The sequence below is a fragment of the Sarcophilus harrisii genome, chromosome 3, assembly GCF_902635505.1.
Source record: "Sarcophilus harrisii chromosome 3, mSarHar1.11, whole genome shotgun sequence".
NCBI lineage: Eukaryota > Metazoa > Chordata > Mammalia > Dasyuromorphia > Dasyuridae > Sarcophilus > Sarcophilus harrisii.
This window is the reverse complement of record NC_045428.1, coordinates 194290545-194314014: the sequence shown is the minus strand read 5'-3', so window position 1 is coordinate 194314014 and position 23470 is coordinate 194290545. Positions and strand designations below refer to the sequence as shown.

General features: G+C 33.4%; 1 protein-coding gene across 1 annotated transcript in view; it reads left to right on the top strand.

The window, feature by feature from the left end:
- Positions 1-23470, top strand: part of BEND2 (BEN domain containing 2) — a 42730-nt gene that overhangs the window by 464 nt on the left and 18796 nt on the right. Inside the window, exons 2-9 of the mRNA XM_012546841.3 lie at positions 7103-7254; positions 8587-8658; positions 8830-8904; positions 10939-11043; positions 16902-17421; positions 18150-18350; positions 19208-19329; positions 21176-21398. Coding sequence (XP_012402295.1) covers positions 7103-7254; positions 8587-8658; positions 8830-8904; positions 10939-11043; positions 16902-17421; positions 18150-18350; positions 19208-19329; positions 21176-21398 — 1470 coding nt within the window. The remainder of the gene's footprint in view (positions 1-7102; positions 7255-8586; positions 8659-8829; positions 8905-10938; positions 11044-16901; positions 17422-18149; positions 18351-19207; positions 19330-21175; positions 21399-23470) is intronic.

Here is a 23470-nt window from a genome sequence, read left to right as displayed (position 1 = left end):
CGGTTCTTTGTCCCCTGTGCTCGGTGCAGTCGAACAGTTCGTGCTTCCATTTAATCGAACGCCCCTTGACAGGTGGCGGGCTCTGTTTGGGCTCCCAGGGCGAAGACCCTCCGTGAACGTCCGGGAAGAAGCGTTTTCCGAGGCCGTGGCTCGGAACCTTTTTGTGAGTCCTGGACCCCGCTGGAACCCTGCGGGACCTTCCTCAGAATCATTCAAGTTGCCAAGCATTTATTAATTGCCTAGTAGGTGCCGAGCAGTCTGCTAAGTGCCTGGGATTCAAAGCCAGGTTCCCTAAAATCGTTTTTAGTTGATACATTAACATGACAGAGGAAACTGATCATGACACACTTGGATTAACGCCCATTTATTAAGCAGCTACAACGTTCCCAGGGACTGTGCTAAGTACTAGGATGCTAAGAAAGGCCAAAAAACATTTTTTTTAATATATAATATGCAAGAGAATTATAAAGGAAATCCATCATGGTGAAATATATTTAAGTCTATAACATTTATTAAGCACATAATACTTTGGTAATCACTCTGCTAAGTACTGAGATATATAAAACACCATATAAATTCTAGTTATTATTGTAATTGACCTTGTAGTTAAGTGTTATCAAATTTAAATAGAAATGGACCACTGAACTTTACATATGCGCTGCATATTGACAAAACCATATTAACATTATGTTCTCTTTTATATTTGTTAAATATATCCTAGTTACATTTTTAAAGGGTTTGAGCCACACTTGAGAATGTCGTTTGACTTGGTGTTTGACACCTCTTTTACTGTGTCACTAAATGCTAGGGATATAGAGACAAAAAATAAAGTTTTACCTCTGATCCAGTCCAGTACAAAATTTGAAGATGAGAAAATTAAGGCGGTGAGAAGTGAAGTCCCCCATGTGAAATGTCAGAATCAGGATTTGAACTCATGATTCTAAATCTAGGGCTCTTTTCCCTGAATCATGCTGCCTTTTGTTGAGAATAAAAAACGGAAGTTTATATATCTTTTATTTTACTATCTTTCTTTGGGTGACCAAGTGTGATTTTTCAGGGACTACGATGGTTCCATTGTTAATATAGCATCAGTGGAAGAATGTTAGTATTAAAACGATGAGATTTTGTTTTCAGGAAGAAGCATGGGGTCATTAAAAGTTTTATATAATTTCCCAGAGGCTATCCAGCCTTCTCTCTTCCTTCAATTATGGATCTGGTTCAATGTTCAATTGTGGTATATTTCCAAAATGTATGTATTGGTCTGCTAAAATCAATGGGATATCCTTCCAATTAACTATAATCTGGCCATTATATATTCTTCATCCATTTATTTTTGTTTTTCCCTTTGTGAATACTTTGACTTACTTGAGAGTGATTATTGATTGTATTTAGGAAGTTCAGTGTTCTGGGACTTGATGTACAGACAACACAGGGTTTTTATACAAACAAAAATTTCCTCATCATTCCACCTTTGTCATTTAAATAGTTGTGAGACTTTGGGCAAATCAATTTATCTCATCTGTGGGCCTCAATCTACTTCTTTATGAAATAATGTTAGACTAGATGATGTATAATGACCTTTCTAACGCCAAATCCATGATCCTAACTCTGGGAAATTAATTTTTGTGTCATTTGGAATTGTATGAATTCCTCATCTGCCTACATCAGTGGTTCTCACTGTGTCTCAAATCCTCAGTCGTCACACTTATTTTATTTCCTGCTCCTCTCAATTTGGCTTAGGGAACATTAGAGAATAGTAGCTCTAACCTCAGAAACACTAAGTCACTTCCTTTATCAGTCCTGGTAAAATAAAATGTTAGGGTGGGAGATGGAATAGAAGAAGACAGGAAGATAATAATTTTAGAAACCCAGAAACATTTCTTTGCTCCCAACTGAAATATTCTGTTTATGTAATTCTCCACAACAAAGAATACCATACAATTCAGGGAGGAGGGGAGAGGAAGAAATTACATGTTGTAACCCCTATTAAAATTGATGCCACTTAATTCCAGGAGCTGTTTAGAGTTTTTTACTTCAGTTTTCCAAAGCCTTAGGCTTTGATGTTGTTTAATAAATATTAGGGCAGTTAGGTTGCACAGTGGGTAGAGTGCCAGAACAACCTTCAGGAAGATTCATCTTTTTTGAGTTCAAATTTGACTGCAGATATTTCACTAGCTGTATGACCCTGGGCAAGTTACCTAACTCTGTTTACTTTAGTTTCCTCATCTATAAAATGAGCTGGAGAAGGAAATGGCAAATCACTCTGGTATCTTTGCCAAGAAAACCCCAAATGGGTTCATGAATAGCAACAACAACAATAAATACTGAGTGATTAAAGATTCTTCTGTAATTTTAACAGATATAAGAGATATACTTTGTTTTGAGTAGGGCTTTTGCTTTTCCTAATCAGATGAAGCAAAAAGCCCCAGCAGTAGGCTTTTGTGTTCTCTGCACCTTTTAGTTGATTTTGTTACTAGAAAGATAAGTTCTGTTATAGAATATCATGTATAAAAGCCTAGTTGTTTCCTTCTCCTGTTTTCAATGACACTCCCGATATATCCATACATTATTCTCATAAAGTTTTATAAAGATGAGAAAATATACATGAATCAGTACTTGTCAATACCCTCTTAATTACTTTTTTTGAGTAATAATGATGTTCATGATTCTTTCCAGTCATTTGCTATTGTTCCTGGTTTGAGAAATCCCAAGAATGCTTTATGCCCTTAATATTGTGCTGCCTCCAGGACATGCTTCCTATAAATGTTCTGGTCAAACTATTCTTAATTTTTTTCTTTTATGTCATTTTTACTTCATTTGGCAGTACTCCAGGGACTATGATATTCAAATGTGATGATTTCGTAGTTACAGATAATGAAAATGATTAACCTAAGAAATCTTGATATTTCTTTTCCATTTTTGATCACTGTTGTCCTCTTCTTCCAGAGTTAGGTTTCTTCTGGCCACTCTGCAAATTTGTATCTTCCTCCACTACTGCTTGCTATTTAAATCCAATTCTTTTCTCAATTTGGCACAGGAAAGGTCTGAATATATAGTATAGTATTTGGGAACTATCTCTTTAGAGTTGATAATTGAATCCTTGGGAGCTGATAAGATCACTACTAGAAAAAAAATATATAGAGAGAAGAGAAGACTTAGATATGAGGATATATCCATAGTGTGAAAGATTTCAATGCTGATCTACCCTGGAGCATAAGAAAGAGGAGGCAGATAGGTAGAAGAAGAAGCAATAACTTTAGGAAAGCTGAAGGATCTGTTTAGGAGGGAGCAGTCAAATGATGCCAAAAGCTTAAGGATGAGATTTGAGAAAAGGCCATCAGCAACTAATTGTTCATTGGAACCTTTAGAGCAATTTCACTTGAATGGTAAGATTGGTATAAATATTTTTGTACATAAAGGATATTTACCTCTTTCTTTGATGTCCTGGAAACATAGGACTAGTAGTGGTGTAGCTGAATCAACATATCCAACTAAGTAACTTTTGGGGCATAGTTCCAAATTGCTTTCAGATTTGGAAATCAGACTTCAAGGTTTTGAGAATTAAATAAGAGGAGATGAAATAGGGGTAAAAAGAATAGACAGGGTTTGGTCTCTTCCAGTGCTGTGGTTACATGATTGTAGAGTATTTTTAAAAGTCAAAATATTAAGATCCTATGATTATATGAGTATTTTACCATTACTATACTACCACTTATACCTAAAATTTAGCTTCTATTTTTATAACTGACATTAAAATATACTTGTGCAGTGATGACTTGAATCAATGTATTTAGTAAATACTTAAGTTTCTTAATGGTTCATAACATGGCAAAGAAATTGTAGCATTGTAATTGCTAAATAAATCATTTTAGATAATATAGTATCCAAACTTCCTTGTCTTTTCTTAGTCTTAGATTGTTATTATAAATCGTATAGAAAAAGATGAATCTATTGTAATAGAAAATTCAGAAATTAATGATCATGAAAAGGGACATTTTATAAAAAGCTTGTTGATTCTAAAATAAAATTCTAAAGATTACAGTGATGATTAACACTACAAGTTTCAAATCCCAAATGGTAATTGTATCAAAATTTTTTCTTATGAGAAATTTTTTTTTAATGTGGCCACCATTTCTGATAGTTCATTTAAATGCTAGAATCATAAAATTTTAGTGCATGAATGTTAGTGATCATCTATCTCAGTCCCTTCAGACTTACAGGCAAAGGGATTGAGGCCCCTAGAAATGAAATAAATGCTCAGAGTTTTCAATATTATTTTGATTTTCATGCCATTAATTTATTACAGGGACAGAGTTTGTGCCATTATGTTTTGTTTCGGTACTTTTATAATACTTCAGTATCTATATGGATACTTTTTTTATAACTCCACCTACCACATTCTTTTCCATAGTGCCTTCTTATCTTCTGCATTTTTGTCTATGTCCTTCCATATATCTTCTCTGTAGGGATGCCAGTATGTGGGAGACTTTCCTCTTTATCTTTTCATTTCTGTAGTTACAGGGGTCCTCAAATTACGGCCTGCGGGGCAGATGCGGCAGCAGAGAACATTTATCTCCTTCACCCAGGGCTGTGAAGTTTCTTTATTTAATGGCCCACAAAACAAAATTTTTGTTTTTACTATAGTCTAGTACTCCAACAGTCTGAGGGACAGTGAACTGGCCCCCTATTTAAAGTTTGAGGACCCCTGCATTATAGTATAGTACTTGGGCTATGCAAATATTATCCTATCTATTTGTGAAGATGATTCATCTGCTTTTTTTGGTCATATGTCCTTGATGAAGAATTCTTTTTTTTTTTTTTTTTTTATATATAGTTTTTGGTCAAAGAAGGTTATGGGAGAGTTAATACTTCTTTGAATTTGGACATTCTAATTATATAACCGAAAATTATATTTGCTTTTTTTCTTTGCTGTCGGTACTTAACTCATCTTGAATGTTTACAATCTTCTAAAAAAAAAAAAAAATATATATATATATATATATGTTTAAACCTACTGTTTTAGCCATATCTAGGCTCTAAACGATTCATTCCTGATGAGACTCCCAACTATGTTCAGGATTCTTAAAATTTTCTTCTTTTCCTTTTTTCAGTCACCAGTATTACAGAAGGGTTCCTGATTGATATAAAATTCTTGTGCACTTAGTATGTGTGAGGCTCTTTGCTGCTACTACTGTGGTTGCAAATACAAGTAAGCAAAACATTTTTGTGCCAGCCTATGACTTACAGTTCCTCCTGGTCAGGAAGGGGAAGCCTATTCCTTAGAAATCAGCTTATTTTCTCACAATCTAGCTTCTGACATTATCACTCAAATGAAACAATTCTCGTCAAAGTTACCAATTAATTGATGGGCTTTTCCCACCTCATCTTTCTTGAAATGAAAACTTGAGAATATTTTTCAAAATTTCAATAACCAATTTTTTTCCAGCCATGAAAGTGGATGTTTGGATTTTAGCCTAAAGCTAGCACAAGAAACTGCATTCTAAAAAATACCCTTCTAACAAAAAAAAAAAAAAAAAAAAATGGGAAGGAAAGCTCATCAGACCAGGTCTACTCAGAAGAGTTTCATACTATAAGTGAGACAATTCTAAGGGACCAGTTTCTCAAGATACCTGAAAGAAGGATTAGGGGAGGGGGAGAGTAGAGTAGGAGCAAGCACTTGAGGGAAAAAAGCTATTACTTTTGAAGAAAGGTGGTTGGAAAAATATCAGTAATTCCTGACACATGTGCCTTTTTTTTTTCATTTGTACAAAATCAGTTTGGCCATAAAAGTCAAGTAAGTATACTAAAGTCATCTGTGATGAAAGTGTGAGAAGGGAATAGGTGAGCTTTTGTAAACTATTCCAGAGCACAATTTATGATGACATAATTCCATTCTAGCCAAACTGACTTGCTTGCTGATCTCTATCCATGATACTCCATTTCCTGTACCTGTTTACCTCATAGCTTTTCCTCTGGTACCCTTATGCTTAGAATGTTCTCTTATTCTCCTCCTCCCTCCACCCCTCCCCATGAAGCCCCTTATTCCTTTCAAGGATCCACTCAAATTCAAATACCACTTATTCTAATAGACGTTTCCTGATTCTGCAAGTGAATACCTTCCTGAAATGCTTTTGTTATGTTGTTATTTACCATTTCTGTATGCATGTTTCTCTCTAGTAAAATGGAAACTCTTTAAAAGCTGGAATGTTTATATATTTTTTTTGAATCCTCAGTACTTGGTACTTAGTAGGACCTTTAGAAATGTTTAATACATTAAATTGGATTTATCACATGTTAGAAATTTGAGGAATTTGAATTAATGTGGTTTTATTACATATTAGAACACTATACAAATTCTTGGCCATTAAAAAAAAAAAGATTACTATGTTGCTATACTTCAGTAGAATTCATGATGTTCAAATAGAAAATTTTCAGAATGTCCTTTTTAGAACAGATACTCTCATAGTTACATTTTTCAAAATTATGGCTGTATATAAAGAAAAAGATTATGCTTGCCATTAAAAGTGAAGATGAGGTAAACTTAAGCATTCAATTTTCATATTTTAAAGTTTATTTTGAATATAGTTGTATTCTACAAAAAGTCTAAAACAAAACTTAATTCATTTGAAATACATGTATAAAAATAATTTCAAAAACTGTTAAATCATCAGGCTAATTTCTCAGAGCATCTCCCAGTCTTTCTCTCCTCAAAGTTCAACTTCCCCTTGGTTGCTCCTTCACCTCAGGATTTATACTATAGTAAATTGTAATGTTTAAGATATATAGTATTGATTTCTCCTTGATCAAGGATGAATAATATAATTTCATAATTTTAAATGTTTAAATTTTTAATCATATTCTTGGTAAATATATCATGTTAATTTTAAAAAGCACCTCTTTAACAATTACTCTTACTCTAAATTACTGCTAGAAAGATATTTTTGTTTTGTTACTTGAGTACTATGAGGACTTCAAAATAATGACAATTTAATTTATGTTGATATACAAAGGGAGGATTAGAACAGTTTACAATTTGGGTTTTATTCAGCTAGCCAGATTTAGGTAGTAAATACATAAATCATTTTTCTACCTTGAATTTCAGGAGGTGAACATTTATCAGTACTGGGCAACCAAATAGTTTCACAGATAAAACATCCATGTGAAATAAAGAGAAGTGGTCATAACAGAGAGGAAACAGAGTTTCTAGTTTTGCATAAAAGAAGACGGATTGCCTCTTCATTGGAAAATAATACAGTATGTATTTCAAAATTCAAATTTTGTTTTTCCTATTCTTTTTTCATGTGTTACCATGGCCTGTTCTGGGTTTGGGTTTGTTTTTTGTTTTCTTGACCCATTATAACAATTGTAAGCAAGTATCAGTAATTGTGACTTAAACAGAAATGATCTAATTAATTTAGAAAAATAGATATTAATTCTTTGGATGGCCCAGAATAAATCATTAAATTTGTCTGACCTTTAGTTGTCTCATCTATTATATGGAAATAATGCCTTCTCTGAATTATTGTGAGATTCAACTAATAATTATATTTGTATTATGTCATTTTAAAATTTACAAAGCACTTTCCTTCACATTTGATCCTCTTAACAACTCAGTGAGATATGGACAGGCAGGAAAGGTATGTTACGAGTGAAGATGCCTAAGATCAGATGGCTCTTAAAAGTGGCATTAGAATCCATATTTTCTGATTATTTGTGCAATGCCTTCCTCCCTCTGCCTGACGTAGCAGTATTATAGGACAGAAAGAGTTCAACCTATGAAGGTAGGAGAATCTGAGTTCAGGTGCTTGGTTTCTGCTATTTCTTACCTGTGACAGCGAATGCAAGCACTTTACTTCACCCCTTTGTAAACGGAGATAATTGGCCTATTTCACATCATTGTGAGCAAGCACTTTGTGAGCTTTAAAGTATAATAGACATATGTTATTTGGGATTTTGAAGTACTTTATGTGAAAGCTTTTTGAAAAGCTTAAAGCACTGTGACATTAAAACTATCATTATATCAAAATATTAAATTTGTCCCCAGTTGTTCATTTAGTAGTAACACTGCTAGGTCAATTATTTTTCAGTTACATAATTTGAAAAGAGATATAACTACAAAGACATCTGCTTCAGTTTTTAAAAAAGCATTTTTAATATTTAGCAGAAAAGAATTTTTACATTGTGTAGTTTTGGATACTAAAGAATAAATAGGGATTCAAATTGTTTTCCTTTTTCCCCACTGGGTGGCACTGTTTGTTTGATTTGTTTTTTAAAATTATAGTCTATATAGACTGTATTCCTTGTCATTATTGCAATATTTAGTATTAAGACATATTTATGTTTATACTCTGAAGTATATAAGGAGTTAAATTAATATAAAAAGTTATTTGTTCCTTAACCATGGTAGCGTTAATGAGAAAATAATTCTGCAAGTATACCTTTTCATGTTTTTTTTTTTTTAAAGTAGTCAGTCCTTTCTATTTGATGTTATAAGCAGGCCTTTCTTAGTGCTTCTTCAAAGCTTACAGTTGTCCTGAACTTTTCTTCAACTCTTTCTTTGATCTTTTCTAATACATTTTTTCTTAGATGAATGCTCAGGAACCTGATTATGAAGACAGGGGAAGTATTGTATATGAATATGAACCAGATTATGAATGTGTAAGTAATTTAAATTTCTGATTGCCAAGTGTATATTTATAGTAAATAATTTAAGTCCATATTTTTTTCTGGAAAAAAACATGCAATAAGAAGTAATTTGTTAAATAGAGTACTTCATTTGATCTGTTGTGATATTAAATATTAACTATCTGCTTTTGTTAATGCTAACAGGGTAGTATTACATCTGAAGCATCCTACACAGGAAATTATCAGAAAACACTTATGGAAGTCCTTAACTATTGCCAGGTATTAAATCTATGGACCCTAGGTTATTTAAAAAACACTTTAAAAATTCTATATTTCATGTAATATATTATTTTACTATTAATTAGAACTTTGTTAAATGTAGACCTACATGGATTATTCTTATTTCTAGTTAGAATAACATAATTTAAGTGTTTCAATTTAGATTAATAGTAATCCTATAGTTGTACTTTGCCTTTTCATTTTCATTTTTTGTTGTTGTTTTCTATTATTTACAGTTACTGATTTTAATCAATTTTGTTTGCAGGTAAAAGAAAAATCTTAATTTGAAAGTCATTCTTAAAGCAAAATAGTGGTTCATTAAAGTTTTCAAAAAATAAAAACAATTTATTTCAAAGATAGAAATCACATTGTGGCTAATATAATTTTTATTGCATTACAAAGAAATTTATATATAGCTAAGATTAGAGAGTGCATTAAGATCTTTATGATGAAATCAAGCATTAAATTCAAAAATTAAAAAGTACTCTTCATTGTTTTATTTATGTGTTTTTCTCTTTTTATTTCATTAAATATTTCCCAGTTACATATAAAAGAATTTTAATGGAATTTTAAAAAATCTTGTGCTCCAAATTTTATTCCTTCTTCCTGTCTGTTTCTCTTCCTTGAGAAGGCAGGCACTTTGATTTCAGTTATACATATGAGGAGATGCAAAACATATTTTCATATTAGCCATGCTGAAAAAAGAAAACACAAAATAAAACAGTAAAAATAAAGTAAAAAAGAGTTTGTTCTCTCTGGAGGAGAATAGCATTTTTCATCATGGGTCCTTTGGAATTATCTTGGATCATTAAATATTTGGATCAGGGTAGCTATGTCTTTCACTGTTGATCATTCTTACAATATTGCTGTATGATGTCCTCCTTGTTTTGCTCACTTGACGTCACATAAATTTATATGTCTTTTCAGATTTTTCTGAAGCCAACCTGTTTGTCATTTGTGTCACCATAGTATTAAAGTAGTTATTCACATATACTGTTGATATTATTGAATGTAGAAACCATGGTTGATCTTTAGATTTTAAGTCATGTCTCTTTAAAGAAAAACTTTGAAAAACTACTTTTTGAGCCACACCATTCTGATCTGCTATAGAATATAGCTAAACTCCCTAGATTTTCACTAACCACCCAGGATCCTCCTGATTAGAGAGGATCACAGAATCTGGGCAAGATCTTCTAGAACCACTCTATTTAGTAAAAAATACATAGGACTTTATTACTAATGCATATTCTGAGTATAGTCAGAACTAGTTTAGCCTCCACAAATGCAGAAATAAGACAATTTTTACTTAATTATTTTTTGTATCATACTTAATTGTCTATACAATCCAAATATGTATGTGTGTGGTGTGTGTGTGTGTGTGTGTGTGTGTGTGTGTGTACTATGTAAAATGATACAGTTGATATATCCTTATCAGATATGGTCTATACAGTCTTATCATGGAATAGTGGAAGTGGTTGTACAGAGTACCAGAGAAGTTCTGTAAGGAAGTAGAACTAATTCTAGAATCTAAGGGATTTGACAGAATAAATCATGGGGAGTTAGGTTAGGATTTCTAGGGCAACACTAAGGCTTGATGTAAATTTACTTTTAAATAATCATTTTATTGTAAAAAGATGTAAAAATGCCCAGTCATGAAATTGGTAGTTGTAGGTGTTAACAAATATTCTCCAGTATTAAGAAATTCTTTAATACTTGACAAAAGTTTGTTTATAATAAACTGAGGTTTGTGATGGCACTTTTGGACTAATGCTTATAATGAAAGTTATTACTTTACTTTTCATTTTTTCATCTATAAAAATGAATGGTTAAGCTGGTGATTTCTAAGGTCCTTTTCATATTTAAATATCTATGATTTTGTATGAATCTGTATGAAATGAGGTGATTAATTGATAAGATTAAATCTTTAACAAGAATTTTCACATTTCACTTAGAATAAACTGATTTTAGTGGAATTTTCACTTTCAATATTTTACTTTTAAAACAAGAACCACTAAAATATTTTTATTATATTAGGCAATGTATGATGCAATCCAGAAACTAGATAAGAAGTTTGACCTACTTCATGGAAAGGTTTCAGAAATGCAGCATACTAGGATGAAACCCTTGCTTCTCAAACCTGTGAGTGTAATAATAATATTTTTACACTTATTATAAACCTCCATTGTTCCTAAAGATATCAGGCATTAGCCTGATAAATGATCCAGAACTAACAACTATGGCTTTTTTTTTTTTTCTTACTTTCTTTTGACTCTTTTACAAGCTCCTTTTCCTATTAGTATGCATATATCCTTGGCCCTTTTCTCTTTACATCTTTCTCTTTTCTCTCTTTATCTTTCTCTCTCTCTCTCTTTCTATCTCTATCTCTTTTTCTCTTTCATTCCCACATCCAACTATTATCTTGATGGAGATGATTTCTAATTCTATATGTCCAACCTTGAACTTTCTACTAAGCTCAAGACCATTGATTTCAACTGCCTACTGACCTGCTTGCTGTCACCTTGAATGCCCTGCCATAGTCTTAAATTTAACTTGTTGGAAAGCAAGCTTATTATCTTTCACTTAAATCTTTTACTTCTTAATTCCCTATTTCTGTCATTGGTACCATTATTAACTTAGTTTCCATATTTGAAAATTTGGTGTTATCTTTTACTGCCTTCAGCTCTCACATCTAATCATTTTCTAAGACCCATTCACTTTTGTGGTACCTCTCATATCCTTCTTTTCTCCATTTCCACTACTTCCATTCTAGTACAGGCCCTCATATGACCTGCTTAGACTATTGAAATAGTCACAAGTGATCCCTGTTTTTCCTACTGAGTTAACTAAAGTGGAAATTTGAAGTAATGCTATAAACATGACATCTGAATTCTAGCAAAAAAAATTGCATGATACTTCATAATGGCCTGATGGAAAAGATGGAGAAATATAGACCAGATGAGAGTAAAATTAAGTGGATTTGGAAACAGTTGAATGATAGGACTCAGAGAACAATAATGGCTATCAATCTAAAGGATAACTGCAAATAATGCTGCTATAGTACTCTTCTAGTTATCATTTTTATTTGTGATATTAAGACCTAGATGATGATGACTTTATCACACCTGTGAATGACATAAAGTTGGGAAGCTTTGTATTTAGATTGCAATTGGTGACAAAATTGGGGCAGTTAGGTGACTCTGGTTCTGAAAAGGTAACATCCCCCCCCCACTAGTATAGATTTAGTGTCTATTTCTTCCTGTAACTAATTCAACTTTTTAAAATTAAATGCTATACTATTTGGTGCATAATTTTTATTATTATTATTACTTTATGGTCTAGGATACCTTTCAGCAAGATAAAGTTTTCTTCCTTATCTCTTTTAATTAGATCTGGTTTTGCTTTTGCTTTGTGTGAGATCATCATTGCTACCCTGCTTTCTTTGTTTCAACTAAATTATAATAGGTTTAGTTTCAGCCCATTACTTTTTATTGTGCCTCTGTTTTGAATGTGTTTCTTGTAAACAACATATTGTTAAACAATATGTAACATTCTGCAAACTGCTTCCATTTAATGGGTGAGTTCACCCCATTCACATCTATAGTTAAGATAACTGTGTATTTATTTCCCCTGCTATTTTTCAATGTTTTATTTCCCTCCTCACAAGTGTTTTACTTCTGATCATCACCATAAATATATTCTTCCTTTTATCATCCCCCCTCTGCCTTATATTATTCCTATCCCTTTTTATTCTTTATAATGTAAGATAGCTTTATGTATGCAAGTGGTTCCCACTTTGAACCATTTCTGATGAGAGTGACTTTGTCTCTTCTCTTCCCCATTATAGTAGTTCCATCCATTTGTGTGAGATAATATGTACCATCCTATCTCTCCCTCTTTTCCCCTACTTCTTCCAATGCAATCTTCATAATTCCTTTGTTTTTTGTTTTTTATTGGTTATCCCATCAGTCACATTATATGCACACCTTTTGTCAATATATATTTCTCCTAATTGTTCTTACAATAAAGTTTTTAAGATTTACAAATATTATCTTGCCATATAGTTTAACCTTATTGAGTCTCTCTTAAGTTTTCCTTGTTTCTTTTTACTTTTTCATGTTTCCCTTGAGTCTTGTATTTGAAGATTAAAGTAATCTATTTTGTCAACTGTTAATTTTTTTTCTTTTTCCTATTTAGTTTTGCTGGGTAGGTAATTCTTGGTTATAATCTTAACTTCTTTACCCTCCAGTATATCATATTCTAAGCCCTCTGGTTCTTTATGGTGGAAGCTGCCAAATCCTGTGTAATCTTAACCGCAGCTCCATGACACTTGAATAGTTTCTTTTTTGACTGCTTGTAATACTTTTTTTCTTGATCTGTGAGCTCTGGAATTTGATAATGTTGTTTCTAGGAGTTTTCATTTGGGGACCTCTTTCATGTGGTGATTGGTGAATTCATTCAATTTCTATTTTGCTATTTGATTCTAGTAGGTCAGGGAAGTTTTCCTGGATAATTTCTTGGAAGATGTCAAGTTTTTTTTTTTTTTTAATCATGGTTTTCAGACACACACACACACACACACACATGCACACGCACACACATCTTTTCTATCCCTTCTGACTCTTTGCTTTAATTCTGCTCTTTAACTTGCCTTGCTCTTACTAAACCTCCCCCCACTTAGGGATCCTTCTCTTGTTTTTTTCCCTAACCCTTTGCTTCCCCATCTACTCATTTCTTACCCCTTATTTCTTTATAGATTTTGGAGGGTAATATACCATTCATGGTATATATGTAATGTTACCTATTTAACCCATTCCTGATTTAAGGTTTTCAGAACTATAAGCTCTCCTCTTCCCCATTCCCTCTGTATCTGTTCTCTGTACCTTATTTGTATACACGATTCCTATTTTTACCTAAACTCTACCCCAATCTTTCTTTTGAGCTACCCTATTATTGATGTCAGTCTTAAACATGGTATATATTTCCCTTATTAAAAAAAAAAAAACATAAACAATTTGTCCATATTGAGTTCCTTGAAATTGAGCTTTGATATTAGTTCTTATGTTAAAGTTTCTATTAAGTTCAGGTTTGGTTGAAAGTCATGAAAATCTACAAGGTTATTGAGTGTCCATTTTTTCTCATTCAGTATTGATAAATAATTTTGCTAAATATAATGTCTTTGATCAAAGGCCTAGTTTTTTGATTATCAGGATTCCAGGACCTTTTCAAAAAGTTATTTTCATATTTGAGAGTCTATCTCCTTTTCTAGATAGTTAACTTTTTTTTCATATTCTTGTTTTTATTGGATGGTTTTTATTTAGTTAGTTTTTCTTCAGTGTCTCTCATTTGATTTTTAAATTCTTTTTTGAGTTCTCTCTGGGCAGGGAGCCATTTCATGTTACTCTCTTGAGTGGAAGCTTTTTTTTACTTAGTACCCTTCTCTGAAAATGAACCCCAGTCTTACCTGCTCCCATAGTCAGTTTCTATAATGGGATTCTTCTTTGGTGATTAATTTTTTTTTTTCTTAAATAAGAGGTATTAGTGTAAGCACCTCTAATTGTGGGGTGAGGAGATGGTGCCTCGGGTTTCACTTCAGGGCTCCCTTCTGACTTGGAACCCCAAAACAAGAGCTCCCGCCTCATGCAAGTGCCTCTAGACAGCGATGTCCCTGCCCCACTGTCTTTGTATTCCTGGGTGCTGGTGCAGCACAATACGTTATAACCAACAAAGGTTAGTCTTTCAGGACCCAGAACCAACTGGGAAAAAAAAGTTTGTGTGGTTCCTACTGAGGTTCCAGCCACACCCATCTAGCTTCAGTGCTCCCCACTGGGTGTTTCTTTGGAGCTAATCTGGAGGTATTTGCACTTCACATGGATTAATCCCTAGTCTGGGGACTTTCTTCAGATCTTGGGTTGTACTGGGAGGACCCCTCTTCTATCCCAAGTCTTCTTGATTTTTTTTACCAGTCTTTTTGTGGAACATAGAAATACGTTCTATTTGTGGAGGAAATCTGGTCATCTTGAAATTTATCAACTTACTCCACCATCTTCCCAGAATCTTCCCCTTCTAATTTACTTTAAAAAATCCAGCTAGTTAGTGTAGTAGATAGAGCACCATCCTTGAAGTCAGGGCTTCAAATCTGGTCTCAGACATTTAACTCTTCTTGGCCCTGGGCAAGTCACTTAAAGCCTCAGGGGGAAAAAAAATCCTTTTAAAAGTCTTCCAGGAGTTCTTTTTGGGCCTGAGACCAAATCATATTTTTCTTGAGGCTTCATGTATTTTGACACTTTTGTCCTCTGCTAAATTTGTGCCTTTATCCTCCTTGTTACTATAGTAAGTTTTCTACCTCTGGTCAGCAATGAGGTCCAGGCCTTCCTGGTGAACTCTGCTGGGGATTATTAGGCTGCTGGGGTGGAGCCTCATTGTGGCTTGCTGGAGGATGGGACCTTATTGTGGATTACCCTAGAACTTCACATCCTCTGCTGTGAGCATGACTGCTACTGAAGACTTTCAGACCTCTCTCTACTCCAATCCCAGTCAGACAGATCTTTCCTGTTGTGTTGCTAAAAGTTCTTTCCTGCTTTCCTTCTGAGGCATTTTTTAAGTTATTTGGAAGGGGATTGGGAAGAGCTCTGTGGAGCTCTTGGCCCTGGAAAGTATCAAGTAATCTCCTAATTTCCAAATCTAACGTTTTTTTTTCTCAGTCTTCATCTTTTGAACACTTTGCAGAATTTGACCCTGTTGATTACCCTCTCCTTCTAGGTATTCTTTCCCCTCAGAGTTTTTATGACATTTCTCTTTCTTGGTTATGTATCTACCTGTCTTAACTCTTCCCTTCCTTGTCTCTTTGTAATCCATTGTAATTCATATTGTCTAACTAAGGCTATAACTCCAGGACTTTCTCTCTCCCCCATTTCTCTCTATTCTCTTTTTTAGTCCAAAATCTGCATTATATGCCTGATCCTAGTCTCCTGAGCTCCAGTATGATTTCACCAATTGCTTATTGGATATTTAGAATTAGATGTTCCATAGGTATCTCACCTTGTGCACAATAGAAATTCTTATTATTTCTCTACAGATTTACCCCTTTATTGAAATTCTCTATAGCTATTGAAATTAATACCATCCTTCTAATTATCCAGGTTCACAGCCTTGAAGTTATCCTTAATTGTTCGCTCTACCTCCCCTCCTTCCATTATTTGCCAAATTTTATCAACTTTGCCATCCCAATGTCTCTCATATACATCCCACTTCTTTTCACTTATACAACCACCATTCTAGGTTATAACCTTCATTACATTTCACCTGAACTAATGAGTTTGTCTCCCTGTCTCAATTCTCCTAGTTCAGCCTTCATGTAGCTGCCAAAATGATTTTCCTGAAGTTCTTAGCTGGACAAAGTCTGTCAGCTTTTCCCCTCTAGGATAAAATAGAAACTCCTCTGTTTGACATTTAAAACCTTTCTCTCTCTAGCTAGAAACATTACTGTTCCTATTGTACTCTTTGGTCTGTCCAAACTGTCCTTATTGCTTTTTTTTATACATTGTATTTTATTTCCCATTTTTATGCCTTTGTGTATCTTTGCCTTAATGCACTTCTCAGTGTCATCTCTTAGAATCTAGCTTGAAAGTGCAATTAAACTTAATCTATGTTCTCCAAAATAAAGAACTAAAACTAGTTACATTGTGTCAATCTTATGAGAACTTATAATGGTTTGAACCCCCTAATAATGAAATTGACTGTTTGATGACTGCTTCTCTGTCATTAGAAATGTTCAAGTAAAAGGATAAATTACTACATATTATTATTGTTTATAGAAGACTTGATGTATGGGTCAGGATGGGGATGCTAAGTGATTTCTAAGGTCCCTTCCAAAGAGATATTTTAAACAATGTGAAGTCATGGTGCTAGACCAAATGTATATTTGTTCATCTGACATTTATTTAAAACTCTCACTATACCTTTTTCTCAAATTGATTTATGTTACTTTAATATTACAGAGACCAATTGGTTTTACATATAGAAGTTCTAATCATGTACCTGTTGGAAAAATTCGTGTACAAAAACCGGTGGAAAGGAAATCTAGCATTCAGATCTCTCTCTCTGGACAGGAAGGTCATAGCCCATCTTTAGCAGTGGTGCTACCACAAAACCATGCTCAAACCAACTCTGTGGGAAAGTCTCTTCAGACACCACTTAAAATTGAATCTCAGCAACAAGATCTCAGACAGAGTCCACCTCTTCCTACGATTGTCTCAACACGTTCATTGTATCAACCATTTACAGGAATAGTCAACAAAATACCTGACCTTTCTTTGCAAAACAAGTTGGTCAACACAGTTGTTGAAAATACTATCCCAGCTGCAAAAAGTTCTCCAGTAATAACTACAATGACACCCACAAAACCTGAAGACTGTTTGGGAAGGAATACTATTATGACAGGTTACCCATTTTCACAGGAAAGTACAATACTTAGTCAAGAATTACATCCATCTTCTATCTGCATCAATCCTAGTTTTGGTGAGTTTTGAACAATCCACACTGGGAATCTCTGTTATTTATAGTTTATCTATAAAATAAAAGAGCTTAAGTGAATTATTTCTATTCTGAATTTTTTTTTTTTTTTTTTTTTTTTTTTTTTGGTAACACCAGAATCCTTTATGACAGGTAAACTCAGTCCATAGCATATGAATCATTTCCCTTCAGGCTAACATTATAATTTGATTTTGGAAGTAATTATACATATCCAAAGATTCATTCTATAAAAATCTCAATTTAAACCAAAATTCAAAAAAATCTTTGATTCTAGTTCTAAGTAATACTTTTTTTTTTCCATTTAGAATTATCCATTGCTTTTTTGACTTTGTAGTTTTAATAGGAAAAAAGTGGGGGGAGAGAGGTCTTGATCCTTATATCCTGCTGTTATATATCCTTATATCCTGCTGTTGCTACTGCTAAAGATAAGAAAGATTTAACTTGGTATAATATACAAGGGACTTTGTTAAAACAGTGCAGATCAGGACAAAAAGGGATAAAGATTCATGAAAATAAAGATGTTCTCTTTTGGTAAAGAGAGCATTGAAATAAACAGTAAGTGGTAGTATAAGAAACTTAAAAGTATGAAAAAAGAATTTAAGGTTTGGGTATAGAAAATAGAGAATTCAGTTTACTTAATCCAACTAGCCCCTTCCTTTTAGTGCGCTATTTAAAAAAAAAATTAAATGTTTTCCTTGAATCTAATTTTTTAGAGTATATTGGTGATCCAAAGAGAAATGTAAAGGTTCTTGGGACATATTTGATGAAAGCTCGTCAGAAGACCAAACCCAAGTATGCAGCACGCTACTTGGTTCGAGTTTTGTTCCCCAAGGAAACGCTGTTGTGTAGTATTATGGGTGTCAGTACACGAGGTCGAAGAATTCTGGATCCCAATAAAGTTGCTGCAATAAGAGGTATGTAAAATATTTGTGGAATAATTTACAAATTAGGAATTTTGTGTAAATTTTGGAGACAAGTTAAATTTGTTCGCATCTGGTCCATTGATGAAGTTTAATGTTTCTTAAAAATAACACAAAAATTAAATTAAATTTTAAAATAACACAAAAAAATCTTAGCAAAATACATGTCATGAACTAAATTTAACATCAGATACTTGTGGTTTTTCTATGTAAACTAACACCAGTTCTTTAATGTAAAATCCTCTTTTTTTTTTTTTTTAAAGTAAGTCTGTAATTATCTCTCTGCCATTGAAGAAGAAAATGTGAAATACAAACATATTGACACATTATCCTAGTGAACTTTTTTCCTTTATCTCCAAGCCAGATAGGTAATGACGTAAGAAGACTGAACTAGGAGTCATGGTATCTAAATTACAGTTTTAACTCTTTTAACAGCCTTTATGATCTTAGAGAAGCCATTTATTTAACTTTTCTTAGCCTTAGTTACCTTATCTATAAAATGAAGAGATTAGACTAGGAATGTAAAGCACCAATAAACAGTAAATTATCTATTTCTGTCTTTAGTTATACTTGATTTAAAGTGACTTTGGAACCTTGAAATATGCTAACTTCTTATTCAAGGTTGGAATAAAACTTAAGACTTGGTTTCTATATTAGTATTTAAGAAACTTCTTGGAGAAATTAAAAAGAACTCTGAAGAGCAAAAAGATTGACTTTTCTTAGGAGATAGAGGGAGAAAAATCAAATTTGGGGGAAATTATATATTTAAATTTTTGTCTTAAAAAAGGGTGGTTTTTTTTTTTGTTTATAATTAAAACATTCTGTTTTTAAATGGTTAATTCTATTTATAGAATTTCTTGCAACACATTTTCCAAACTATGATCTGAGTGAATATGGAAGAGACTGGAAAACCTGCATTACCAATGTAAATGCTATGATTCGCTGTCTATGCCGTGAAGCCAAAATAAGGCCTGTAAGTTAATTTTCATATATAAAATTATTTCATTGTGTTTATAACTATCACTCCTGGTACAAACTTTGTGCCAAACTCAAGCTTTTTAAAAACAATAAGAGCATGTTGCCTTTTTAGTTTTCTTTGTAGTATGAAGATAAGTCACTGAATTTAAGATATTTTAAATACCTTATTTTAAAAACAGATATATATATATATACACACACACATATATGCTTATTATGCTCTGTTGTTATTCTTCATTAAGTGAGGAATTGTAGATCTATAATGCTAGAATCAATGTTCTTTTGCTCACCAAAACAGTAAGCCAAAATGGCCTTGGCTAGTTATAGTTCCATGGAATCCATTCTACCAGTGAAGAAGTCTATCTATGTCTCATCATATTGATATATAAGTTATTTTTTCCCATGGCAGACTGCTTTCTAAACATACTAACCTTCTGTAGAATTGTAATTGTGATGTGAATCCTGGGAAGGTTACATACATTGTTCTTTGCATTTTACTCTGAAATATTATACTTCTCCTTCACAACTTTAAATGATGAAGAGTATGAGTATTTCATGGAAAAGATAATTTGTATGTCATAGACAAATAGTGTCTTTTTTGTTATTAAGCCTCATTAATATTTTTTCTGCATTATATCCTAAAATAAAAAGATTAGTATGCTTTAAGCCAAGGGCTTCACTAAATGAATATAGGCATCTCAAATTCACAATGTCCAAAACAGAACACATTATCTTTCTTTTCTCAAAGTCTTACTCCCCAATCTTATTTTTCTCAAAGCCCTACTCCCTAATCTTTTATTCTTTTTTTCACCCAGTGTCATCCTCAACTTCTCATTATTATTAATTTTATAGCTACCAACCTAATTCAGATCATCATCCCTCTTTACCAAACGCATTATAGCAGATTTCCAATTTGTCTATTCCCTACTTTAATCCTACTCCAATCCATCTTCCATACAGTTACTACAGTAATTTCCCTAAAATTTTGTGTATCTGTGTGTTTTCCCTTCCTTCCCCAATTTAATAAATTTCAGGTTATATGTAGGTTCCTTTTCTTGTCATTTAAAGCTCTTCACAATCTGACTCTTTTAGTGTTTTTTTTTTTTTTTTTTTTAGGGTTACTTAAAATTTGATTTCTTATCATATAGGCTGTAATCCAGTCTTACTGGTCTTTTTGCTATTTATCATATCCAGCACTTCTCTCATTGTGTTTTTGCGTTGTATGTCTCCTCTTACTCTGAAATGTTCTTTTACTTCCTTCTGCCTTTTAGAATCCCTCTCATCCATCCTTCAAGGCTTGGCTCAAAGACTACTCCTATAGATAGCTTTTTTCTAGTCATTTTCAGTCATTTTCTTTAACTTCTTATGATCCATTTGGGGTTTCTTTGGCAAAGATCTGGAATGGTTTGTCATTTCCTTCTCCATCCCTTTTAGATTACCTTCCATCTATTCTGAATGTATTTGTATGTTCTTATTCACTTATATGTTGTCTCCTGATTAGAATGAAAATTTGAGAGTAAAACATAATTTTTTTGTTTCTTTTTGCTGCCTGCCTTTACACATTGCTTAGCACATTAGTAAGTGCTTGTTGATTGTTGTAGGTGGAAGTGTCAATTATCCTTTGTCTACCAACATTTCCTTCTTCCATTCCTTTATTATTCTTTATCTCTTCTACTCTTACTTTTCATCAAAATATTGCAAAAATTCAACCTCATTCCTCAAAATTCCTTCATTCCTGGGTAGTTCATTACCAGATACATTTTTAATTTTGAGTTTGGTGGATAGCCTGTTATTAACATATTTGTTGTAAAACTTTCTTTAATTAAAATTTTGTATTTTAGGAGAAAAGTGAAAACAAAGATATACTTCCAGTCACCTCAGAGCAATCTGTGTGTATAGACATGAATTATAATGATAAAGGTGGAGAAGTCAGTTCTCAGGTATCTCAGAAAGTGCCTGCCTTAGGAAGAAATGGAATACAAAGTTCATTATGGGACAGTAATTCGTCACCTGAAGTGCCTCAAGTTTCTTCCTCTAAGAAACTGCCATCCTTAGAACCAATGCGTAAGTTCCCATGTTTTATCCATGGGATTAATTATCGATATGCGTGTGTGTGTGTGTGTGTGTGTGTGTGTGTGTGTATGTTTCTTTGGAAAGAGCGTTAGATTTGTGCTGTTGAATTTAGAGATAGAAATGACAGTGTTGAGGTTTAGATTTGGGGTACCTAAATGAGATTAGGGTTTAGTTGAGGTCTAGTGGCAGGTTTGGGTTACAGGGAGTCAAACAGAACTCCCCTGCAACCCCTTTGGATTCTGCGCAAGGATATGGCAGTAAATGAGGTCTAGTAGCACCGCGAGTCCCCAATAAAAGCATTTATTGTTCCGAGAGCTAGATTGATAAAAGAGGTTTATTATTGAGTTTAGAAGTAGGAGATAGGTGAAGGTAAAGATAAGGAGGGCACTGGACAGAGGGTCCAGTGGACAAAGGGTCCTCACATGGCTAGCATGTTTGGAATCTCTGCAAAGAGAGGTTCCCAGGGTGGCCCTTTTATATTGGGAGACTTAGCTCAAGGGGCTTTTGGGTGTAGCCTGAAAGTTGGTTCAGAATCAACCAAATCATTTCCAATGGAGCAGTAATGAACTGAACCAGCTACTCCCAGAGAAAGAACTCTGGGAGATGACTAAAAACCATTACATTGAATTCCCAATCCCTATATTTATGCCCACCTGCATTTTTGATTTCCTTCACAAGCTAATTGTACAATAAAAAGTTGGCTCAGATCCGTGTGAGGCTGGGAAAGGTCCGGATCTTCTATTGGAATTCAAAGGAACCAGGATTTGTGAGTCAAAGGGAAATTATCTTAACTAGAGGGGTTTGGGAATCAAAGATAGGAATCTTTCCCACATCAACAGAGATCCTTTAGTACTATATTTTACAAATTAAGAAACCTAGAGAGATTCCTAGAGAGATTAAATAACTTGCCTCCATTCACACAGGCAATAAGTAGCAAAAGCTTGAATTTTAATCTACTTCTCTTTCTACTCTATCATAACAGTTTTTTAGAAAACTTGAATCAGAGGTTTGTCATTAACAATTACTAAGTCAAGTCACTTAGATTCTCAGCATCAATTTCCCTTTTTGTAAAGTAAAGCAAATAGTATTTTTGTACATCATCAGGTTAATGAAAGTGTTTTTTTGAGTATCAAAGTAATAAAGACATGTAAGCAATCATATTGTTTTATAAGTGACAAGAATGTAAGATTAAATCAGCAGACTAGTCTTGTTTTTTTCAAAAGTCCAAATTAAAAAATAATAGGTAGTCAGTGGGCCAATGTCATTTTTATCTGCTTTTATTTATTTATCTGCAATTAACATTACTGTTAATATTTTTTATTGAAAAATTAGAGGAATAATTTAGATTTCCTTCCATATTGTAGTAATTACACCTTAGAAAAACTTAACATTTATAATTAGAACAAATTATTAGTAACACAACTTTCTCCTCTTCCAGTCTTGTGCCATCTTTCCTGTTAATTGTCTACTGCAAAGGGATATACTATAGATGTCAGTATTTCATATCACATGGTATCTCTGATGGGGGAAGTTGAGATATTAATATTTTGTCCTGTGCCCTACGTCATTCAAGAGTTCCATTTTTTTTTTTAAGCACCAAAAATATAAATGGGGTTTTCTTGGGGTCTCTGAGAGCAGCCTTCGTTTCAGTTCAGTAATCACCACAAGGACAGCCAGGTGTTAAAATCCAAGTCTTTATTGTCTCCTTGCCTGATGCTGGGCAGCTTTCTGGAGAGCCTTTCAATCTGGCCTTGGTCTTAATGGGGGAAGTGCATGAGGCCAGGCCAGCCACCAGGAGTCTGATTGAAGGTGAAATGAATTTCTTTCTCCTTGGCTCTTGGAGCTTCTAATGCGCTTCTCTTCTCTAGCTTTCTCTCTTCTCTGAGAGCTTAAGCTCCTGCCTCCAGTTCTCTTGTCTTCTCTGCCTCTGAATCTAGCTGAGGCTCCTAGCTTATATGATGAGTATAAACCAATCATTATATCACCAGAAAACCATTATTTGTTGTAAGATTAAATCAATCATACCGAACCATGCTTAACTAGATAGCTATTATCTCATCAAT